Source organism: Nerophis ophidion, linkage group LG08 (assembly GCF_033978795.1).
Source record: "Nerophis ophidion isolate RoL-2023_Sa linkage group LG08, RoL_Noph_v1.0, whole genome shotgun sequence".
NCBI lineage: Eukaryota > Metazoa > Chordata > Actinopteri > Syngnathiformes > Syngnathidae > Nerophis > Nerophis ophidion.
Genome location: NC_084618.1, coordinates 1,602,509 through 1,621,061, shown reverse-complemented (window position 1 = coordinate 1,621,061; position 18,553 = coordinate 1,602,509). Strand labels below are relative to the sequence as shown.

General features: G+C 40.2%; 1 protein-coding gene across 1 annotated transcript in view; it reads left to right on the top strand.

The window, feature by feature from the left end:
• The window catches only part of polr3e (polymerase (RNA) III (DNA directed) polypeptide E), a 38,949-nt gene that overhangs the window by 52 nt on the left and 20,344 nt on the right, over positions 1–18,553 (top strand). The window contains exons 1-12 of the mRNA XM_061907443.1: positions 1–102; positions 4,558–4,634; positions 4,697–4,747; positions 4,819–4,896; positions 4,977–5,092; positions 5,157–5,239; positions 10,387–10,494; positions 10,565–10,614; positions 10,696–10,815; positions 13,808–13,893; positions 13,967–14,011; positions 14,101–14,192. The exon at positions 1–102 is cut by the window's left edge and continues 52 nt beyond it. Coding sequence (XP_061763427.1) covers positions 4,596–4,634; positions 4,697–4,747; positions 4,819–4,896; positions 4,977–5,092; positions 5,157–5,239; positions 10,387–10,494; positions 10,565–10,614; positions 10,696–10,815; positions 13,808–13,893; positions 13,967–14,011; positions 14,101–14,192 — 868 coding nt within the window. The 5' untranslated portion in view covers positions 1–102; positions 4,558–4,595. The remainder of the gene's footprint in view (positions 103–4,557; positions 4,635–4,696; positions 4,748–4,818; positions 4,897–4,976; positions 5,093–5,156; positions 5,240–10,386; positions 10,495–10,564; positions 10,615–10,695; positions 10,816–13,807; positions 13,894–13,966; positions 14,012–14,100; positions 14,193–18,553) is intronic.

Below are 18,553 nucleotides of genomic sequence, written 5' to 3'. Positions count from 1 at the left end.
TCACTTCTTGTCTCCCCTGCTAGCCTCACTCCTCCTGCACTTTGCCGGGACTGCGGACAGGACGATGACTTAGTGACCAGCACATCTCGTCAGCGCGCCCAGGTGACGTCCTCTCCCGGCCCGGTGACGCCGGGACCAACACGCGGTGTCCGCCTGGCTGTGTGACTTCTAGCCGGCATGTGTCTCACAGCTAGCTGGCTAATGCTAAAGTTGCTAGCAGGCGAGCACTGGGGTGTCGGCTAACTTTGTCTTTTTATACAAACATGTCAGTTATTACTTTTATCTTCCACAGTCGCTCATTTATCGTGTGATATTTCTACATTATTTGCGGCATTAGCCGAGATAAACGCAGGCCTGAGACAGTTTGATGTGTTCGGCTAACTTGCTAATCAAGCTAAAGCTACTCAAAAAAAAAAAAAATGTTCGAAAAGCGTCAAAATAAACTTCGACTAACGCCTGACAGCGTTAATAAGTGTTGACAACATTTGATTAAAAGGCCTTTATATTTTTGGGTGACTCATGGCAAGTTGCTCGGTCTTGCATCACCTGTTTTACATCATTGTAATGATCCATCCATTTCTACCGCTTATTATTCCCTTTTGGGGTCGGGGTGCCTATATTCGCTACAATCAGGCGGAAGGCGGGGTACACCCTGGACAAGTCGCCACCTCATCGCAGGGCCAACACAGACAACATTCACACACTAGGGACCATTTAGTGTTGCCAATCAACCTATCCCCAGGTGCATGTCTTTGGAGGTGGGAGGGGCCTATCCCCAGGTGCATGTCTTTGGAGGTGGGAGTGGCCTATCCCCAGGTGCATGTCTTTGGAGGTGGGAGGGGCCTATCCCCAGGTGCATGTCTTTGGAGGTGGGAGTGGCCTATCCCCAGGTGCATGTCTTTGGAGGTGGGAGGGGCCTATCCCCAGGTGCATGTCTTTGGAGGTGGGAGTGGCCTATCCCCAGGTGCATGTCTTTGGAGGTGGGAGGGGCCTATCCCCAGGTGCATGTCTTTGGAAGTGGGAGGAAGCCGGAGTACCCGGAGGGAACCCACGCAGTCCCGGGGAGAACATGCAAACTCCACACAGAAAGATCCCGAGCCCGGGATTGAACCCTGACTACTCAGGACTTTCGTATTGTGAGGCAGACACACTAACCCCTCTGCCACTATGAAGCCTGTCATTGTAATGAGTTATGTTCATAATCATACAAACCCTGTTTGCACATAAGTTGGGAAATTGTGTTAGATGTAAATATAAACAGAATACAATGATTTGCAAATCCTTTTCAAGCCATATTCAGTTGAATATGCTACAAAGACAACATATTTCATGTTCAAACTCATAAACTTTTTTTTTTTTTTTTGCAAATAATAATTAACTTAGAATTTCATGGCTGCAACACGTACCAAAGTAGTTGGGAAAGGGCATGTTCACCACTGTGTTACATCACCTTTTCTTTTAACAACACTCAATAAACATTTGGGAACTGAGGAAACTAATTGTTGAAGCTTTGAAAGTGGAATTCTTTCCCATTCTTGTTTTATGTAGAGCTTCAGTCCTTCAACAGTCCGGGGTCTCCGCTGTCCTATTTTACGCTTCATAATGCACCACACATTTTCCATGGGAGACAGGTGTGGGCTGCAGGCGGGCCAGGAAAGTACCGGCACTCTTTTTTTACGAAGCCACGCTATTGTAACACATGCTGAATGTGGCTTGGCATTGTCTTGCTGAAATAAGCAGGGGCATCCATGAAAAAGACGGCGCTTAGATGGCAGCATATGTTGTTCCAAAACCTGTATGTACCTTTCAGCATTAATGGTGCCTTCACAGATGTGTAAGTTACCCATGCCTTGGGGACTAATGCACCCCCATACCATCACACATGCTGGCTTTTACACTTTGCGTCCATAACAGTCTGGATGGTTCACTTCTCTTTTTGTCCAGATGACACGATGTTGAATAATTCCAAAAACAATTTGAAATGTTGACTCGTGAGACCACAGAACACTTTTCCACTTTGCATCAGTCCATCTTAGATGATCTCGGGGCCAGAGAAGCAAGCGGCGTTTCTGGATGTTGTTGATAAATGGCTTTCGCTTTGCATAGTAGAGCTTTACCCTGCACTTACAGATGTAGCGACCAACTGTATTTAGTGACAGTGGTTTTCTGAAGTGTTCCTGAGCCCATGCGGTGATATCCTTTAGAGATTGATGTTGGTTTTTAATAAGTCTGAGGGATCAAAGGCCAAGGTTGGTTTCCGGCCATGCCGCTTACGTGGAGTGATTTCTCCAGATTCTCTGAACCTTTTGATGATATTATGGAGCGTAGATGTTGAAATCCCTAAATTTCTTGCAATGTCACTTTGAGAAAGGTTGTTCTTAAACTGTTTGACTATTTGCTCACACAGTTGTGGACAAAGGGGTGTACCTCGCCCCATCCTTTCTTGTGAAAGACTGGGAAGCTGTTTTTATAGCCAATCATGGCACCCACCTGTTACCAATTAGCCTGCACACCTGTGGGATGTTCCAAATAAGTGTTTGATGAGCATTCCTCAACTTTATCAGTATTTATTGCCACCTTTCCCAACTTCTTTGTCACGTGTTGCTGGCATCAAATTCTAAAGTTAATGATTATTTGCAAAATAAAAGTTGTATCAGTTTGAACATGAAATATGTTGTCTTTGTAGCATATTCAACTGAATATGGCTTGAAAAGGATTTGCAAATCATTGTATTCTGTTTATATTTACATCTAACACAATTTCCCAACTCATATGGAAACAGGGTTTGTAGTTATGTTCATAATAATAGCATAAAAAAAGGGAGTAAACTTCAAAATTCTTCAAATAAATTTAATTTTAATGAACACAAAAACATGGAGCACACTTACACATTTTATTTAAAAGCAAGAACATTTGAAAATGTTATTTGTTTGGATAGTATCCATCCATCCATCCATCTACTTCTGCTTATCCAAGGTTGGGGGCAGCAGCCTAAGCAGGGAAGCCCAGACTTCCCTCTCCCCAGCCACTTGGTCCAGCTCCTCCCGGGGGATCCCGAGGCGTTCCCAGGCCAGCCGGGAGACATAGTCTTCCCAACGTGTCCTGGGTCTTCCCCGTGGCCTCCTACCGGTTGGACGTGCCCGAAACATCTCCCTAGGGAGGCGCTCGGGTGGCATCCTGACCAGATGCCCAAACCACCAGCGGCTTTACTTTGAGTTCCTCCCGGATGGCAGAGCTTCTCACCCTATCTCTAAGGGAGAGACCCAAACTCATTTGGGCCGCTTGTACCCGTGATCTTATCCTTTCAGTCATGACCCAAAGCTCATGACCATAGGTGAGGATGGGAACGTAGATCGACCGGTAAATTGAGAGCTTTGCCTTCCGGCTCAGCTCCTTCTTCACCACAACGGATCGGATTGTTTTGATAGTATTTTACATAAAGTCAAGAAATAAAATGATCTACAAATAGCAGTGTTCAGAATCAGACTACCTTTACTGTCATTGTATAGAAACAAGGAAATTGAACATCAATCCAGCTCAGTGCTTTTAAAACAACCTACATAAAATAGTCTTAGACTTAGACAAACTTTAATGATCCACAAGGGAAATTGTTCCACACAGTAGCTCAGTTACAATGATGGAAAGTGTAAGGATGGAAAGGACAATAGACTAAATATAGCAATATAACATATGTACGTAATATTTACATAATATATGTACAGTATATTATTTATATAGATATATAAAATGCTGTGGCTATATCATATATACAGTAAATAACAATTACCATGTACAATATGACAGTATATGTGACAGATGTCAACAAACAATGATAAAAACATTTCAAATTCAAAAACATAATAAAATGTTAAAAACATATTGCACGGCCAGAAAGTGGCCACACAAAAATAGCAGTGTTGACATCTTTCTTTACAAATTCAAAAATGAAGTCTATAAAAACTAAGGGATTCTTGAAGATTCAGTTTGCCTAATATTTTACGTAAAGTGAAGAAATGAAATTATTAAAAAAATAGCAGTGTTGGCATCTTGCTTTACAAAAATGAGGTGGCGACTTGTCCAGGGTGTACACCGCCTTCCGCCCGATTGCGCCCCCCGCAACCCCAAAAGGGAATAAGTGGCATTGTTGCATTTCTTTTCACAGTTTATGAACTTACATTCATATTTTGTTGAAGTATTATTCAGTTAATATATTTATAAAGGATTTTTGAATTGTTGCTATTTTTAGAATGTTTAAAAAATCTCACGTCCCCCTTGGCATACCTCCAAGTATCCCCGTTTGAGAACCACTGCATTAGTGTACCAAAGAAAATAAGTGTCGTGTTGTGCAGAAGTCAGGTTACTACACAGCAAATATAATAATTTCACCTTTTTTGTTAAGTATATGTTCATTCATAGTTGTGATGCCTATCTACAATGTAAATAGGCATGAAAATAAAGAGAACACATTGAATGAGGCGAAGGCATGTCCAAACTTTAGGCCTGTACTGTACTTACAATGTGTACATTTTGAAAAGCTGCCTGTTTTGTTGATTAAAGGTGGAATTCTGCTGCTACTTCTCCTTTATCGCCAAAATATGGCGAGCGGGGATGACGACGACCCCATTATAGAGGAGGTATGTGTTTCTCATTTCAACTATAGACTCTTGATGATCTTTGTTCTCCAACCCCCACTTAGATTGACGTGTACCTGGCCAAAAGCCTGGCTGAAAAGCTCTATCTATTCCAGGTGGGTGTGTAGTCAATGCTTAAAGCCTTTTGTGTCGCTATCAGCTTGTTTGTTGTGTTCTCATGGCGCAGTACCCCGTGCGACCGTCCACTATGACGTACAACAACGTGGAACATCTATCTGCTAAGATCAAGCCCAAACAACAAAGGGTGAGGAGACAGTTGCTATATTTAAAGTTGATTCAAAATAAGTCTAATTGAATGATTTTTTGTTTGTTTGTGGCCTCCAGGTGGAGTTGCAGATGGCCATGGACAGCAGCAGCCCAAACTACTGTCGCAGTAAGGGCGAGCAAATAGCGCTCAACGTGGACGGCACCACCTACGAAGAAAACAACACGTATTCAACGTACGTCCTCCCTTTTCAACACAAAATGTAGCTTTACACTGATAGCTGCTGGTCTTTCGTGCAGGAAAATGATGGACAAGCAGACGTTCTCGTCCATCCAGGCCACCACCAACACATCCAGATACGCCGCCGCTGTGTTCCGGAAAGGTCTCCACTTTTTCACCCAGCTATTGCACTCAAATTTTGGGCTAACTCTTGTCGGAACGAGGACGGGGATTAGATGATGCAGGGTTTTGTCGCGGTGCATCGCCACTGCAAAGTAAAAGCCGCCCCACACTAATAAAGAGTTTGTTTTTTTTAGCGTGAAAATTAATCAAAATAATACATTGTATGAACTGATACACCATATTTTCCGGACTATAAAGTGCACCGTTATCTAAAAAGAAAAAAATATTATTCATATAGAGATATCCGATAAAAATGCAAATGCATTTTGTTTATTAGATTTATTTATTTATTTATTTATGTTTTTCCTGTCCAGCTTCTCAGGCAAATCATATAGTTGTTCAGATTTACTTTACAAAAGAGAAGTGTAGGATACTTCGCTTGTTGCCTTATTTGAATTTGACTTTATTAAAAGTATTTATATTATCATTTGGTGCAGCCGGGCCGGAGCAGGAGGGGATAGAAAGACAAAAAAAAAAGAAGACAGAGGGGGAAATTGTGGGGATAAGAGGGGGATTTGACAGAGACAAAAACGACAACAACAACAACAATAGAACAACACCAGCACATACAATATGTACAAATATGATCGCAAATAAGCAGTTAGTGAAATAAATAATAATTATTTTTATTTATTCATAACTTGCTTTAAAGGCCCACTGAAATGAGATGTTCTTATTCAAACGGGGATAGCAGCTCCATTCTATGTGTCATACTTCATCATTTCGCCATATTGCCATATTTTTGTTGAAAGGATTTAGTAGAGAACATCCACGATAAAGTTTGCAACTTTTGGTGCTGATAAAAAAAGCCTTGCCTGTAGCGGAAGTAGCAGACAATATGCGCGTGATGTCACGGGTTGTGGAGCTCCTCACATCTGAACATTGTTTACAATCATGGCCAGCAGAAGTGAGAGCGATTCGGACCGAGAAAGCGACGATTTCCCCATTAATTTGAGCGAGGATGAAAGATTTGTGGATGAGGAAAGTGAGAGTGAAGGACTAGAAAGAAAAAAAAAAGACTATACAGTGGGAGCGATTCAGATGTTATTAGACACATTTACTAGAATAATTCTGGAAAATCCCTTATCTGCTTATTGTGTTACTAGTGTTTTAGTGAGATTATATGGTCGTACCTGTACACCCTGAAGGTCGGCCCCGCACCTTTCTTACCAGTCGACGGGTGGTGGCGATGCCCATCTCTGCCCTACGCAAGGGACCCTCTTCGAAACACGATTTTTCGAAATGATCGCTGCATAATACACCGTACTTTGTGTGTGTGGTCCAATCCAGCCGTGTTCGCTTGACCGCTCTGTTCCATATTAAAGCTTGACCGTCATCTTTCGGGAATGTAAACAATGTAACACCGGCTGTGTTTGTGTTGCTAAAGGCGGCCGCAATACACGGCTTCCCACCTACAGCTTTCTTCTTTGACGTCTCCATTATTCATTAAACAAATTGCAAAAGATTCAGCAACACAGAAGTCCAGAATACTGTGTGATTATGCGATGAAAACAGACTACTTATAGCTGGGAACGGTGCTGGAACAAAATGTCCTCTACAATGCGTGACGTCACGCGGACGCGTCATCATACCGCGACGTTTCAGCACGATACTTCGGCGCTAAATTTAAAATTGCAATTTAGTAAACTAAAGCGGCCGTATTGGCATGTGTTGCAATGTTAATATTTCATCATTGATATATAAACTATCAGACTGCGTGGTCGCTAGTAGTGGCTTTCAGTAGGACTTTAAAATCATAAATCAAGAGGACAAGCGGATATTTGACTATTTCTTTTTATCTCACAAAAATTGTTTTGCAAGACAGTATTTAACAATATAATTGGCTTTATCAGATTGTATTAAAGTTTAAAATATGCATTTTTTTTGCGGCGGTATAGTTTAGGTGGTAGAATGGCCGTGCCAGCAATTTGAGGGTCCCAGGTTCGTTCCCTGTTTCCGCCATCCTAGTCACTGCCGTTGTGTCCTTGGGCAAGACACTATACCCATCAGCTCCCAGTGCCACTAAATGTAACTTAGATATTGGGTTTCACTATGTAAATATAATTCACTTCCCTTCACTTCACTTCAGAAGACAGAACAGGGCTTGAACTTCCGGTTCAAATCTTTAAACCGCAGGAAACACTGGAGGTGTTCACCCAGAAACTCCTGCAGTGAACAAACTCGTCCAAAAGATGGCGCCTAAAGTGCAAACAATATAACCTTTTCAGTGTCTTTGCAAGTGTTTTATGAGAACTTGTGTTATGAATAATAAAATGTTGATGCCACAAAAACTATAATAGTTGGACAAAAATAGATGTAGGAGCCTAAATAATGTTGAAGTTAATTTACATTTTATGTTCAGCTAAAATGGGACTATTTACTTTATTTAAATAATATGAAATTGTATATATTGCATGCTTAGAATAATTATGAGGTACACTTTATTTGTAATTATTACATTTGTCTGAATAATTTGATGACATACTATTTAATACTGCTTTAAGAAAGGCTTTGTGGCCACATGCGTGGACAACACCTTTTAGCTCTTATTTTCAAAATTGTGTACACTACTGAATTGGGGTCTTATGGCCACTTATGTGGACACTTGTACTGCCATCTTGTGGTGTCAGAAGAGTGTAACATACAATGGAATTTCAATCAATCAATCAATTGACAATGGAATTTGGGGGAAAAAAGTGTAAAAATAGGAATTAGCATGTCACTAAACATGAAGTACACGTTTGTGTACTTAAGGACTAAGTACATCATATCAAAAGATGATTCTTAGTTTTTATTCTAATTAGGGTCCAATAAGCCCAAATAGAAATAAAAAAAGCATGTAAACAAACAGCTTGGGCCATAAGAGGTTAATAGAGTCAAGATTACGTAACAATTTAATTGCATATATGGCGGAAGCATCCGTGTGGTAATATGGTTTGGACACAATGTATTATGGGTAATGGCAGTCAGGTAGGGTGGAATCAAGCCACACAGAGTTTTGACCTTACTCTTATTCTTTCTTACTGTAACACACTCGCTTTATTTTGTCATTCATTTTCTCCTACATCGTTATTGTTTGACGCTTATTGAGTGATGAAGTTGACGAGCCGTATAGCTCAGTTTGTGGAGTTGCCGTGCCAGCAACTTGAGGGTCCCAGGTTCAATCCCTGCTTCCGCCATCGTAGTCACTGCCGTTGTGTCCTTGGGCAAGACACTTGACCCACCTGCTCCCAGTGCCACCCACATTGCTTTAAATGTAACTTAGATATTGGCTTTCACTATGTAAAGTGCTTTGGAGTCACTAGAGAAAAAGCGCTATATAAATATAATTTATTCACTGTACTTCACAAGTAAACAACACAAAACGAAGAGGAGAGTCTGCAGTTTTGTTTGTTGTTGCCACAGCAAGCAGGAGCGGGAGAAAGTAGAGGAGCGTCAAGCGAAGACTTCATTAGGAAACTACAATAGATGACACCACTAGTCAGAAAATTTATTTTGGAATAACTTACAAATCGTAACAGCTTCAATGAGATTTTTTTACGTCACAAACATATCACCAAGGAATGGCAGTGTTATTTTAATATTTTTTATTTTATTTTATTTATTTTTTTTTACAGATTTTTAACAAAATATGTTTAAAGGCCTACTGAAATGAGATGTTCTTATTTAAACGGGAATAGCAGGTCCATTCTATGTGTCACACTTGATCATTTCGCAATATTGCCATATTTTTGCTGAAAGGATTTAGTAGAGAACATCGACGATAAAGTTCGCAACTTTTGGTCGCTAATAAAAAAGCCCTGCCTGTACCAGAAGTATGTGCGCGTGACGTCACGAGTTGCAGGGTTCCACACATATTCACATTGTTTATAATGGGAGCCACCAGCGGTATGAGCAATTCAGACCGAGAAAGTGACAATTTCCCCATTAATTTGAGCGAGGATGAAAGATTCGTGAATTAGGATATTCATAGTGAAGGATTACAAAAAAAAAAAAAAAAGTGACGGCTCCGGGCGGCGGCAGTGTGAGCGTTTCAGATGTAATTAGACACATTTACGAGGATGATTCTGGAATATCCCTTATCTGCTTATTGTTTTAATAGTGTTTTAGTGAGATTGTAAAGACATACCTCGAGGTCGGATGGCTGCGGTGAACATGCAGTGTCTCAGAGAAAAGCCGAGGAGCCAAGCTCACAGCTGCCTTTTTTGACAGCTGCTGCAGGATGACGAATAATCCAATGATGTCCCCGGTAAGATAGATATCACAATTTTCCCATCCAAAAACATGCTGGTCGACGTAGAGAAAACATGTTTGCTTGACCGCTCTGCTTCACAACAAACAAAGAAACACTGGCTGTGTCTCGGTGCTAAAGACAGCTGCAATCCACCGCTTTCCACCAACAGCATTCTTCTTTATAGTCTCCATTATTAAATGAACAATTTGCAAAAGATTCAGCAACACAGATGTCCAAATTACTGTGTAATTATGCGATTAAAGCAGATGACTTTTAGCCGCTAGTGGTGCTGGGCTAATATTTCCTTACAGTCAGTGACGTCACGCGCGTGCGTCGTCATTCCGCACCGTTTTCAACAAGAAACTCGCGGGAAATTTAAAATTGCAATGTAGTAAACGGAAAAGGCCGTATTGGCATGTGTTGCAATGTTAATATTTCATCATTGATATATAAACTATCAGACTGCGTGGTCGCTAGTAGTGGCTTTCGGTAGGACTTTATTTTTGATAGGTCAAATACATTGTGTGCAATGTTTGATGTGCATGTTTCATTTTTAATGTTTATTTCTGGTCTTTTTTTTTCAATTATTTATTCAAGCCAACAAAGCAATACCATAACAACGCAATCCAATTCCAAAACCAATCCCGACCCAGCAACACTCAGAACAGCAAAAATAAATTGAGCGGGCACACAAACACGTCACAGAACAATCCAATATCCAATTTTAATATTTGTAACGATGGAAGAAACTATCTTACCACAGGTTAAAAAATGGCCATGTTTTAGCATAGTAAACTTAACGACCCAAGAAAAACTTAGGATCTGATTTTGTAATCAATGTAAAAAGTATTCTGCTATTCTAATTGCGATCTGTGTGCTGATGTGGGACACAGGTGAGCTGCACGTGACACCCCTGACAGGAATCCTGCAGATGAGGCCCAGCTTTGGCTACCTGGACAAGGCTGACAACAAAACCAGAGAGCGCGAGGCGGCCAATGAAGGTGACCCCTTCTGGGTTTGTTTTTTTCCCCCTCCTTCTATTCCAACATTTTGCTTGTGATCTATCCTCAGGCGGAGACTCCTCCCAGGACGAAGCCGAAGAAGAGGCCAAGACCATTTCGGTGAAATGCTCGTCCCCGCGTACAAAAACGCGTCATCACGCGACGTCTTGTCTCACTCCGTCCCTATTTGCCCGCCCCCAGGTAAGGTTTGCTCGTCCCGAGTCGGAGCAGGCGCGGCAGAAGAGGATCCAATCGTACGAGTTCATCCAGAAGAAGCATGCAGAGGAGCCCTGGATTCACCTGCAGTACCACGGCGTGATGGTATAGACACATTTACTCAAGTACTAATAATCATACTTGCCAACCTTCAGACCTCCCAATTTGGGAGATGGGGGTATTGGGGGTGTGGTTGCTGGGTTGGGGTGCAGGCAGCATACCCCTTCCCCTTTGAGCTGTCCTGGATGAAATTCAATTCTTTTTTCCAATCATTTTGGAACTTGCAAGCGTGCCGTATTTTTCGGACTATACGTCGAAGTTGTTTTCATAGTTTGGCGACTTGGGTGCGACTTATGTGTGAAATTAACACATTATTGTAAAATATCAAATAATATTAATTAGCTCAGTGGTTCTCAACCTTTTTTCAGTGATGTACCCCCTGTGAACGTTTTTTAAATTCAAGTACCCCCTAATCAGAGCAAAGCATTTTTGGTTGAAAAAAAGAGATAAAGAAGTAAAATACAGCACTATGTCATCAGTTTCTGATTTATTAAATTGTATAACGGTGCAAAATATTGCTCATTTGTAGTGGTCTTTCTTGAACTATTTGGAAAAAAGATATAAAAATAACTAAAAACTTGTTGAAAAATAAACCAGTGATTCAATTATAAAGATTTCTACACATCAACTTAAAGTGATGTCTTTGGATATTGTAATAGAGATCCATCTGGATTCATCAACTTCCTTCTAAACATTTCTTCACAAAAATAGAAATCTTTAACATCAATATTTATGGAACATGTCCACAAAAAAATCTAGCTGTCAACACTGAATATTGCATTGTTGCATTTCTTTTCACACTTTATGAACTTACATTCATATTTGGTTGAAGTATTATTCAATAAATATATTTATAAAGGATTTTTGAATTGTTGCTATTTTAAGAATATTTTTTTAAACAAATCTCACGTACCCCTTGGCATACCTTCAAGTACCCCCAGGGGTACGCGTACCCCCATTTGAGAACCACTGATTTAGCTCATTCACGTAAGAGACTAGACGTATAAGATTTCATGGGATTTATGGATTAGGAGTGAGAGATAGTTTGGTAAAGGTATAGCATGTTCTATATGTTATAGTTATCTGAATGACTCTTACCATAATATGTTAGGTTAAAATAGCAGTTGCTTATTTATGCCTCATATAACCTACACTTATTCAGCCTGTTCTTCACTATTCTTTATTGATTTTGAATTGCCTTTCAAATGTCTATTCTTGCTGTTGGCTTTTATCAATTAAATGTCCCCCCCCCCAAAAAATGCGACTTATATGTTTTTTTTCCTTCTTTATTATGCATTTTCGGCAGGTGCGACTTATACTCCGAAAAATACGGTATTTCTTGCTCTTACTTGTCGTCGCCATGTCTCTTCTTCGTTCTTCTGCTTCGTCTCCTCCTTGTTGTGTGTGCAGTTGTGCACTGCGCTCCAAAAGCCGTAGATGTTGTACATAGGTTTCCGCTAGCTGCGATTACCTTTACCCATAATCCTTCGTGGCAGCCGCCATCTTGTGTGTCAAAACTTTGTTTACTCGTCTGCGGCAGTTTTCTAAATATTTTTCCACACTTTTGCAGCAACAATGACGTCCACTTCGGGAAATTTGAAAGAAGTCGTAAAAGTTCCCTACAGACAGTTGCTAGATGGGGTTTGCAAAGCCAGGTATTTACAGAAATTGAGGGATATTGGCAATAAAGATCCGTATGAGATGGGAATGCACGAATAGACTACGGACTTGAAATGTTATCCTGATATAACTTACCCCGACATCGTCAACTATTTGGTGAACAATGTTAGTGCCTACACTCTGGATGAGCTCAAGGGTTACAAGTCGCTCGAAGCGTACAATTACTTTGTGTGTGGATGGGTGCAGGAAATGAAACTGGCTACAATGGAAGATAAATGTGTGCTCATCGCCGGTGTTCGTCACTCTCAGAGATCAACTGATCTGTGTTTGGTGCCATGGGTCATATCAGAGAAGACAGGTCGTGTTTTATCAGGACACTGTACGTGTATGGCAGGCATTGGCGAAATATCTTTCTGCATTGTTGTTTACCATTGAAGCGAGCGTCAAGATGCGGGACAACACCACAGTCACAAAGGAAAATTCTTACTGGCTACTTCCATCTGCAGTCAAGAAAGTTGGGTACAAGACCATACAGGACATTAACTTCACATCCGCCAAGACAATGAAGAGAAAGCTCGACAAGGCAATCGTATCTGGAGATACACCGGCACCATTAAAACAGAGGAAACTACCGGAGGTACAGAAGGGGACACAAGATGAACTGTCACACTTGTACAGAGAATTAAAATCCAAACGAAAAATTAAGCCTGTCTTATTTTCTCAGATTCCAGGATATGCTAAAGACTATTGTCCAGAAGCACTTGATAAAAAGTACCCAAAAGTATTTTCAGAACTATATGATTGTAACTATGCAACTGCTGGCAAGGAAACTGTACTGACCAGGAGTAATGAAGTGTTTAAAACCTTAACAGTGACAGAACAAGAAGCAAACAATGGAGGCGAGTGTTTGTTTTGACACACAAGATGGCGGACGTGGGAATTGTGGGACGGTTGTGACGTCATCGGAAACCCATGTATTGTAGCGTCCCGGAATAGTTAGTGCTGCAAGGGGTTCTGGGTATTTGTTCGGTTGTGTTTATGTTGTGTTACGGTGCGGATGTTCGCCTGAAATGTGTTTGTCATTCTTGTTTGGTGTGGGTTCACAGTGTGGCGCATATTTGTAACAGTGTTAAAGTTGTTTATACGGCCACCCTCAGTGTGACCTGTATGGCTGTTGACCAAGTATGCCTTGTGTGAGTGTGCTTGAAATTAACGTTAACATTAAACCAGTTAAAAGATCCTACAATGTGTCAGCATTTCTTGACATCTTCGAATAAAGATCATTGTTGAACCCTTCCAACACTACATTATTATGTGATTGGGCCGGCCCGCTGTTTATATTGAGGAAAAGCGGGAGAATGGTTGGCAAGTATGGTAGTAATACTTACGCTTGTAACAACCATGACGTTTCCGCCAGGATGGGCGCTCGGAACACGAAAAGCAGTATTTGTTCTGCCAACGTATGGATTCTTCCGAAAACTCAGAACTGGTTAAAACTCCTAAGTGAGTCCATTTTCCATGGGGTCTATTGTGGTGGTCTGGGACGTGTACTGACTTGTGTGTGCTCCCCCTGCAGGGAGTATCTGTCAATGCTCATGCCTCCTCTAACAGAGGAAAAAGTGTAAGTGTTACTTTTTATTCCTCACAATTCTCGTCCCCCATGTTTTTTTCATTTAAGAGAATCTTGATGTTCATCTTTCTGTACGCCAGTGTAAAGCCTGTAGGCCCCAGCAATGTTCTCTCCATGGCCCAACTGCGCACTCTGCCGCTGGGAGAGCAAATCAAGACGCTGATGAAGAACGGTAGGATAATACACCTTTTTTTGAAAGTCTTTTCAACAGTCATAGGTTTTAAAGGTGCCACAAAGTGTTTTGGAAGTGTGTTGTCCAAAGTTTAGCCTTGAAGGCTGGAAGACAGTTCAAAAGAGCTTCTTTTAAGCCTGACTAAGAAGACAGGATTGTGTTTGTCTGTAGCTCTAATGATTTGTGTTTGTCATACAAGAATGTTTCAGAGAACTGCTACATATACCCTGTCATTCTGCATCAGCTTCATAGATGTCATATATGTGTGTGTGTGTATATATATATATATACATATATATATATATATATATATTGAACAATTTAACATTTTAATAGGGACCCAAACAAGTTTTGCATTGAATATTGAACAAGCAAGGCTTACATAACTTTATAGTGACATGCAAAATGGAGGTTTGTTGGTAGCGCGGGTGTATATTGTAGTGTCCCGAAAGAGTTAGTGCTGCAAGGGGTTCTAGGTATTTGTTCTGTTGTGTTGATGTTGTGTTACAGTGCGGATGTTCTCCCGAAATGGTTGGTGTGGGTTGACAGTGTGGTGCATATTTGTAACCCTGTACAAGTTGTTTATAAGGCCACCCTCAGTGTGACCTATATGACTGTTGACCAAGTATGCCTTGCATTCACGTGTGTGTGTGTGTGTGTGTGTGTAGAATCCGCATATATTACATGACTGGGCCGGCACGCTGATTGTATGGCGGAAAAGCGGACATGACAACAGGTTGTAGATGACGCTAAAAGCAGTACCTTTAAGGCATGCCGCCGATATTGTTGTCCGAGTGGAAATCGGGAGAAATTCGGGATAATGGTTGTCCCGGTAGATTTTAGGGGGGGGGGGGGGGGCACATTCGGGAGTCTCCTGGGAAAATTGTGAGGGTTGACAAGTATCAGAATTAGTGGTGAATGCACCGCCGCTGTATAATATCGGCGGGCCAGCTTTAATGTTAATTTAATATTGTCTCAAGGGCCAAAATAAATTACATGGCGGGCCAAATTTGGCCCGCAGGCCAGAGTTTGACACCCATGCCTTAAAGGCACAAAGGCACTGCGGCTTTTCACACGTGAATGCAAGGCATACTTTGTCAACAGCCATACAGGTCACACTGAAGGTGGTTGTAAAAACAACTTTAACACTGTTACAAATATGCACCACACTGTAAACCCACACCAAACAAGAATGACAAACACATATCGGGAGAACATCCACAGCGTAACACAACATAAACACAACAGAACAAATACCCAGAACCCCTTGCAGCACTATCTCTTCCGGGATGCTACAATATACACCCCCGCTACCACCAACAACCCCGCCCAGCTCCGCATCCTCATGTTCTCTTTGAGCGAGCATGTCCCAAATTCCAAGCTGCTGTTTTGAGGCATGTTAAAAAAAAATGCACTTTCTGACTTCAATAATAAAAATGGCAGTGCCATGTTGGCATTTTTTTCCATACCTTGAGTGGATTTATGTTGGAAAACCTTGTTATATTGTTTAATGCATTCACAACAAAATGAGGCATAATAATGTGTTACTTCCATGACTGTATATATTGGTATCGGTTGATATCGGAATCGGTAATTAAGAGTTGGACAACATCAGAATATCGGATATCGGCACAAAAGCCATTATCGGACATCTCTACTGTATATATATTATACTGTATATACACTATGGGCCAAAAGTTTGGACACATCTTCTCATTCAATGCGTTTTCTTAATTTTCATGACTATTTAAATTGTAGATTGTCACTGAAAACTGAATGAACACGTTGAGTTATGTACTTAACAAAGTTGAAATAACTGAAAACATGTTTCATATATTGGTTTCTTCAAAATAGCCACCTTTTGCTCTGATTACTGCTTTGCACACTCTTGATGAGCTTCAAGTGGTAGTCACCTGAAATGGTTTTCACTTCACAGGTGTCATAGTTTTGATGCCTTCAGTGACAATCAACAAGGTAAATAGTCTTGAAAATAAAGAAAACACATTGAAATCAGAAGGTGTGTCCCAAACTTTTGACCTGTATTGTATATTCCATACATCTCATACAAGGACACAACTTGAAGTGAGACAGGAGGACACAAATGTTAGCAACACTAGCACAGCTATGTGAACGACGTGCTAATATGACATTCACTTTTTAAAGTCACTTTCAGCCTTCATAAAATATTTTCATAACTTTTCGTAAGATACATCGACAGTTGAAAGACACCTCTGTCGTGGCCTAAAGCAGGGGTCAGCAACCTTTTTGAAAGCAAGAGCTACTTCTTGGCTACTGATTCATGCCAAGGGCTATCACTTTGATACACACTTCAATAAATTGCCAGAAATAACCAATTTGCTCAATTTACCGTTAATAAATAAATCTATATATATATAAAAAATGGATATTTCTGTCTGTCATTCCGTCTTACATTTTTTTTCCTTTTACGGAAGTTTTTTTTTGTAGAGAATAAATGATGAAAAAAACACTTAATTGAACGGTTTAAAAGAGGAGAAAACACGATAAAAATGAAAATTTAATTTTGAAACATGTATTATCTTCAATTTCGACTCTTTAAAATTCATGAAATATGAAAAGAAAAACTAGGTAATTCAAATCTTATTGAAAAAATTAAAAAAAATAATTTATGGAACATATTAGTAATTTTTCCTGATTAAGATCACAGTAATTTTAGAATTTTTATGACATGTTTTAAATAGGTTAAAATCCAATCAGCACTTTGTTATAATATATAACAAATTGGACCAAGTTATATTTCTAACAAAGACAAATCATTATTTCTTCTAGATTTTCCAGAACAAACATTTTAAAAGAAATTCAAAAGACTTTGAAATAAGATTTAAATTTGATTTACAGATTTTCTAGATCTGCCAGAATAATTTTTGGGAATTTTAATCATAATAAGTTTGAAGAAATATTTCACAAATATTCTTCGTCGAAAAAACAGAAGCTAAAATGAAGAATTTAATTAAAATATATTTATTTTTCTTTACAATTTAAAAAAAATTCTTGAACATTGATTTAAATTGTTAGGAAAGAAGAGAAATTAATTTAAAAGGTAAAAAGGTATATGTGTTTAAAAATCCTAAAATCATTTTTAAAGTTGTATTTTTTCCCTAAAATTGTCTTTCTGAAAGTTATAAGAAGCAAAGTAAAAAAATAATTTATTCAAACAAGTGAAGACCAGGTCTTTGAAATATTTTCTTGGATTTTCAAATTCTATTTGAGTTTTGTCTCTCTTAGAGTTAAAAATGTCAAGCAAAGTGAGACCAGCTTGTTAGTAAATAAATACAATTTAAAAAATAGAGGCAGCTCACTGGTAAGTGCTGCTATTTGAGCTATTTTTAGAACAGGCCAGCGGGCGACTCATCTGGTCCTTACGGGCGACCTGGTGCCCACGGGCACCGGGTTGGTGACCCCTGGTCTAAAGGGTTCTGTAACACTCTCACTGTCACTTAGCAACTTTCCGGAGGGTGGCAACTACAAATACGCTGACTTGCTTTATGCCATACGTCACTCCCCATTCATTGTTTAGACGTAAGTCGAGGCGAACGCTTATGTGCATTTACTGCTATCATGATAGAAGCTGCAAAACAACCAAAGAAATGAAAAGTTTTGCCTGAGGAGACAAAAATAAAAGAAAGAGAGGCTACCCGGGTAAAAGGACAGTCGAAGGGTCAACATTGTCCCGACTTTCACTCGCTGGCTTGAGCTCAAAGACGAGGAGGGAGATTCAATCGATGCTGCCTAGTCTCTGTTTCTGCTTTACTACTAAGTGGCTTTTGATGCTCAAATGGAAATGATAATGCCAATGATAATCGGAAATTTGGGTAGTAGGAACAATAAGACACCAGCTTGATCTATTCATGAAAAATAAGGTTAGTAGGTTCAATGAAACTTTTTCATTTCCTATACTGATACTAGAGTTGAGTATTGATACAATATCTGCACAAATTATAGTATATACATTTGTTTTATTTATTATGATTTATTATTATTATTATTTAGTATTATGTGGTTTGTAGACTTGGAGAAGGCATTGGACCGTGTCCCTCGGGAAGTCCTGTGGGGAGTGCTCAGAGAGTATGGGGTATCGGACTGTCTTATTGTGGCGGTCCGCTCCCTGTACGATCAGTGCCAGAACTTGGTCCGCATTGCTGGCAGTAAGTCGGACACATTTCCAGTGAGGGTTGGACTCCGCCAAGGCTGTCCTTTGTCACCCATTCTGTTCATAACTTTTATGGACAGAATTTCCAGGCGCAGTCAAGTCGTTGAGGGGTTCTGGTTTGGTGGCTGCAGGATTAGGTCTCTGCTTTTTGCAGATGATGTGGTCCTGATGG